Source organism: Myotis yumanensis, unplaced genomic scaffold (assembly GCF_028538775.1).
Source record: "Myotis yumanensis isolate MYYU_CA2020_CCGP unplaced genomic scaffold, mMyoYum1.0.hap1 SCAF_2, whole genome shotgun sequence".
In the NCBI taxonomy this organism is placed as follows: domain Eukaryota; kingdom Metazoa; phylum Chordata; class Mammalia; order Chiroptera; family Vespertilionidae; genus Myotis; species Myotis yumanensis.
In genome coordinates, this window is record NW_027223753.1 from 85,179,442 (window position 1) to 85,185,441 (window position 6,000).

At 42.5% G+C, this 6,000-nt stretch overlaps 1 protein-coding gene across 2 annotated transcripts in view; it reads left to right on the top strand.

Annotated features, from left to right (window-relative positions):
- NEDD9 (neural precursor cell expressed, developmentally down-regulated 9) overlaps positions 1–4,065 on the top strand; it is a 177,806-nt gene extending 173,741 nt beyond the window's left edge. For both annotated transcript variants that reach the window (XM_070405732.1, XM_070405731.1), the window contains one exon: positions 1,513–4,065. In XM_070405732.1, coding sequence (XP_070261833.1) covers positions 1,513–2,022 — 510 coding nt within the window. In that variant the 3' untranslated portion in view covers positions 2,023–4,065. The remainder of the gene's footprint in view (positions 1–1,512) is intronic.
- Positions 4,066–6,000: the final 1,935 nt, after the last annotated feature.

Sequence of the window (6,000 nt, forward strand, 5' to 3'; positions counted from 1 at the left end):
TATTCTGAAGCAGCACCCTATCTCTGTTTATGTTTGCTTTGGCATTAGGCCAAGTAAAACTGCAGGGCTTTAGGTAACTTATTGAAACCGTAGTAATTTCTAAGAAAACAGATTCTGTAGAAAAGTAAAGCTCACTGTGCATTTCTCAGGGAAGGAGCTGGGCAAGGTTATCCCTGCTCTACCTCAGGGTGAAAGATTGAGTCCTAAGCTCAGGTTACAGATAGTCCTTACCTGCAAAAGACAATCTCTCTTGAGAGTCGGAGGGATAGCTGGAAGTTATTATTATTGCAACTTAAATAATACACCATCTGGGGGTTGTAATAAGAGAAAGAAGAAAGCTAACACTTGTTGAATCTGACTCTGTGGCATGTCATTTTCTTTCAACAGTTCTGTGGAACTGTTATGATGCACAATTAACATTTAGATTTCCTTAGATATGTTCTTTTCCACAGTGCACATATAGTTATGTGCATTAGTCTTTCCTGTAGCGTTGGATAATCTATATATATAAAAGGCTAAGCAACTGGCCCACCAGCCTACCGGCCGGTAGATATGACACTCACTGACCACCAAGGGGCAGACACTCAACACAGGAGCTGCCAAGTGACAGCAACTTTGCAGAGTGCCCTCTCGCACTTCCAGGACCCCTCGGGGGATGTCTGACTGCCAGTTTTGGCCCGATCCCCGAAGGCCAGGCTGAGGGACCCCACCTGCCAGAGGGACCCCACTCACTCGGCAGATGCCCTTCAAGCTCCAGCGCCGCCCCAGGTGCAGCTGGCCAGGGAGGGACTGCGGGAGGTTGGCTCCAGGGTGTGTCTGGCCCATCTCACCCTGTCCCGCCCTCTGGCCACCTTCTAATTAATTTCCTTTCAATGTGCACAAATCCATGCACCAGGCCTCTAGTGACATATATAAATCTTGACAGAAAGAGTAGGAATGGTTCATAGAGTGTCATTTATCTTAGCAATGGGTCATGGGTTGTCATTTGTACCAAGAAATGGGTCATGGGTTGTCATTTGTACCAAGAAATGGGTCATGGGTTGTCATTTGTCTAAGCATCTTGAAGGACAGAGTCAAAGCTTTCCTGTCAGCAATTTATTTGAAAAAGAGATCCCTACATTTGCTTTCCCCTGCACCACTCAACAATGAACATTTACATAGAGGCTGTCCTATACCAACATCATTCTAAGCACTTTGTAAATATTAACTCGCTTAACTTTCATAAAGGTATAGGTAACAGAGCTAGGTTTAAACCCTGTGCGGCCTTCCGTCTAAGGGCAGAGGAGGCCAATCATCCAATCATAGAAAGTCAGAGCTGGTGGATTTCTTAGGGATCACCTTTCTCAACTTCTACATTTTACACTTTAGGAAAGCAAGACGACTTGACCAAGGCTTCATACCTAATAAGCACCTGGGATTAAAACCTCTGTCTTTTAACACCCACCCCTGATTAATTTCCATTACAGCACACTGCCTTACCCTCAATGAAATCTGCTTTTGTCTTCCTTGCAGCTAAGTCAGTTCCAGTTGTTGGAACAAGAAATTACAAAGCCCGTGGAAAACGACATGTCAAAGTGGAAGCCCTCTCAGAGCCTCCCCACCGTAAACAGCAGCGTGGGCGCTCAGGATAGGCAGTTGCTTTGCTTCTACTATGACCAGTGTGAGACCCATTACATTTCCCTTCTCAATGCCATTGACGCTCTCTTCAGCTGCGTCAGCTCCGCCCAGCCCCCGCGGATCTTCGTGGCACACAGCAAGTTTGTCATTCTGAGCGCGCACAAACTGGTGTTCATTGGAGACACGCTGACAAGGCAGGTTGCTGCCCAGGACATTCGCAACAAAGTGATGAACTCCAGCAACCAGCTCTGCGAACAGCTCAAGACTATAGTTTTGGCGACTAAGAAGGCCGCCCTCCACTACCCCAGCACTACGGCCTTGCAGGAAATGGTGCACCAAGTGACAGACTTGTCCAGGAACACGCTGCAGTTCAAGCGCTCTTTGCTGGAGATGGCAACGTTCTGAGAAGAAAAGGACAGGAGGACTGAGTGGGTTACTAAGGAAAACTGGAAATACTATCTGGTTTTTGTAAATGATATCTATTTTTGTATATATTTTATATGGAAATGAAATATTTTAACATTTTATGGGTTAGACAACATTCAGAACTTCAGGGAGATAGAGAGGGAACTTTGTGTGTGTGTGTGTGTGTGTGTGTGTGTGGTTCTTGTGTACACATGTAAGCATCCCGAACATAAACTGTACAGAAACTTGTCCACGTGCATGTGTGTGCCTGTGTTCATGTTCGTTTGTAGATGTTTGTCTGATACATTCCATTCAAAAACATGAATTAAGAAGCACCTTAATAAGCACCTCCTAATGCTGCATTTTTTTTAGAAAACATGCCAGTTGGTTGTAATATACCTACATATACTAGCAATTTATTTTGAGCCTGTCACTTCCACGTCTGGGAAGGATAGTTTATTTGCAAATGCTCACCTCCCAAATAACAAGGCATGATATATATAACTTATCCTTCTTTTGAAGCCCCTTCCAAAATTGACTATCTTGGACACATTAGTACAAACTGTCTCACTTCTGGTTGAAAAGGTTTCAGAAAGTGATCTAAGTTCCTATATTCTGGGAGCTGGAGAGGGAAGAGACACGTGTGGTAAGAAGCCAAGTCCCAGTTAGCACTGAGTTGTTTCAACGCTGTGCGGACCTCACGATAAAAGGAGAGAGTGTGTTTCCCGAAGCTATTTAATGGTCTGTATTTTTTAGTGATTTTTGCCATGAGATTTTCCAGATGATGTTTTCAGATTTGCAAAAACCATATTATTTGCAGCAGGAGTTTATAAAGACACATCAGGCTCTAATCATCCACAAAAAGAAGGATGATTCTGTCTGCAGGTGTAAGTAGAGGCCTTTCTGACTCTCAGCATTCGCTTAGGTGCTACTACCCCTCCATTACCTGAGGGAAGCCGGCCAGTTCCTTGGACACCATAATTTTAGAGCCACTAGGCCACATCCGACTCTAAGAGAATTTATTGCTTCATCTTGCACCCTCCGTAAACCATGGCAGACTTTACACTTAGAGTAGCTATACTGAGCCCATTTAATCTTTACAACTCTGTCTGGACAACAATCCTGCATATACAACCCACCACTCACATAGCATCCATTCCATAGTCTGTCCCCTTGCTCCTGCTGGTGTTGGCACAGCACAGACACACCACAAGCCACCTGATTCATCATAGGGCAAATAAAATACTTCCTGCCTGGTGAGAAAATGCATTCACATATTACCAAGTCAAGAAGCATGCTATCACCCTGGCCAGTGTGGCTCAGTTTGGTTGAGCATCATCCCATGCACTGAGAGGTCACCGGTTCAATTTCTGATCGGGGCACATGCCTGTATTGCCTGCTGGATCCCCAGTGGTGGGGGAGTTGGGAGGGAGGAGGTGCAGAAGGCAGCCGATCAATAGTTCTCATTGATGTTTCTCTCTCTTCCCCTCTCTCTAAAATCAATAAAAATATAAAATAAAAAAGAAGCACACTCCCTACGGTCTTTCAGTCCAGTTTTTATTTAATGGTTTTATTCCAGCCTATTTGAACACATTTTTATTTACAATGTATGCTTTAACAGAATTAAGCTTGCTTGTTTTAAACAACCAAATCATTGGAACAGGACAAGATTTAAAGAGAAGAATGTGTAATCTCAGTATGGTGAAATACCAGTGAAACTTATCATAAAAGGTGCTTTTCAAAACAACCGCTAGTGTACTTCTCAAAGTTCTGCTCTGCCAAAATAGGATTAAAAGTTGTATTGTTATATGATAAGTAAATGTGTAGGGAGGAAGGGGATTGCTGAAAATCGACAACACTTGAAAAGTATAAAAGTGTGTCCTTGTAGATTTCATTGTAAATGTGTGTTTCTTAGGAGGTGACAGATTTGTTCTAAGTGGTGACATTTCATGTTTGTAAAACCAAAATGTTCAATATGTATTACTCCCTTTGTTCTTGTGTATGTAGAAGTTATTTTAAATCATTAAATTTTTTAGATCTGTGTTTCCATAGCCACTGGGTTTTCTTTTTCATATTTCCCTCCTTATCAAAAAATTAAATACAGGCTTATCTTGGCACTCCTCATACAGAGTCATTTTTATCGATACCATAGATCTGGATTTTTTAGGAAAATCGAGTTGTGTATATTTTAATCTTGTGTCACTTCAGAGTGTATTTGCATTTGAAGAAAAATCTGCGATCTGTTAACATTACGAAACCCAAATATCTGGAACAAGGCTCCTCTTCATCAGAAAGCCTGTACTGTTAAGTGATGGAAAGGATGATTTCTGCTACAATATGAATACTGCCATTCATGTGGTTTTAGAATCAAAGGAAATTGTTCCATTCATTCTGGAATAGACATAAAGAACAATTTTAAATAAACTGTATTTGATGAAAAAAAGAGATTCATAACCACGTAAATTATTTTTAATGTTTAGACTGTTCTTTCACTCAGGTATCCTACTGGGATTTATAGGTAAAGTGTTTGAATATACCTTGTATCACTTGCCCACATCTATAAACATTAATTGGTTTTGAAAAAAATGATGCTTGAACAACTAGATCTCTCCATGAAAAAAAAAAATGAATACTTACCTTACACCCCACACAAAAATTAACTCAAATAAATCATAGACCTAAATGTAAAACTTAAGGCACTGGCCAAGTAGCTCAGTTGGTTAGAGCATCATCTTGATACACCAAGCTTGTGGGTTCAATCCCCTATCAGGGCATACACAAGAATCAACCAATGAATGCATAAATGAGTGGAACAACAAATCAATGTGTATTTTTTCTCTCTCTCTCTGTCTCCATTTCTCTCTCTCTCTTCCTCTCTCTCTCTCTCTCTCTCTCTCTCTCCCTCTCTCTCTCTCACTCACAAATCAATAAATAAAAATAAATTTAAAACTTAACATTCTAATACTTCTAGAAGTAAACAAAGGAGAAAATTTTTGTGTAGGTAAACAAAGTTTCCTTATATAAAACATAAATAAGCATAAACATAAAAGAAAGAACTGATAATTTGGATTTCTTCAAAATTAAAAACTTTCACTCTTAAGGAGACCATTAAGAAAACAAAAAGGTGAGAATCGAAGATGGCGGCATAGGTAAACACCGGAGACTGCTGCTGCAAACAACCACTTCAAAAATACAACTAAAAGACAGAACGGAGCCGAGACCGGTTTGGCTCAGTGGATAGAGCGTCGGCCTGCGGACTGAAAGGTCCCGGGTTCGATTCCAGTCAAGGGCATGTACCTGGGTTGCGGGCACATCTCCAGTTGGAGATGTGCAGGAGGCAGCTGATCGATGTTTCTCCCTCATCGATGTTTCTGACTCTCTATCTCTCTCCCTTCCTCTCTGTAAAAAATCAATAAAATATATTTAAAAAAAAAAAAAAAAGACGGAACGGACATCAACCAGAACCACAGGAAGGCTGGCTGAGGAGAGACTCTTCAACTAGAAGGAAAGACAACAGCATTCCAAGGCTCAGAGGAGGCGCAGTGTGGAAAATTTAAAGGTAACGAGGTGCACAAGCAAAGCGGGCTGGTGGCTGAGGGCGCGGTTGTCATTTTCAGTCGGGAGTGAGTCTCAGACTCTGAGCTCCAGATCCAGGCAAGTCTCTAGGGACCCAGACTCAAACGGGAGAAGTGGGACTGTCTGGCTACGGTCCCTCCCAGGTTTGCAGCGGTTGCTGGGACAGAGAGGCAGAGCCCCTGGGGACGGACTGAGAGCAGCCATAACTGCTCCCTCCCCCCACCCTGTTGAGCCCGCCCCGCCCAAGCCCTGCACAGAGCCATTTGCCAGATCGCCTCAGGCAAAGGCTAGATTAGCACCTCCCCAGAGGACAGAAGTTTTCCACACAGCTGATTCTCACAGCCAGTCAGCCTGGTGGTCAAATCCCTCTAGTATTAACTACAACAATTAAGGCTTAACTAG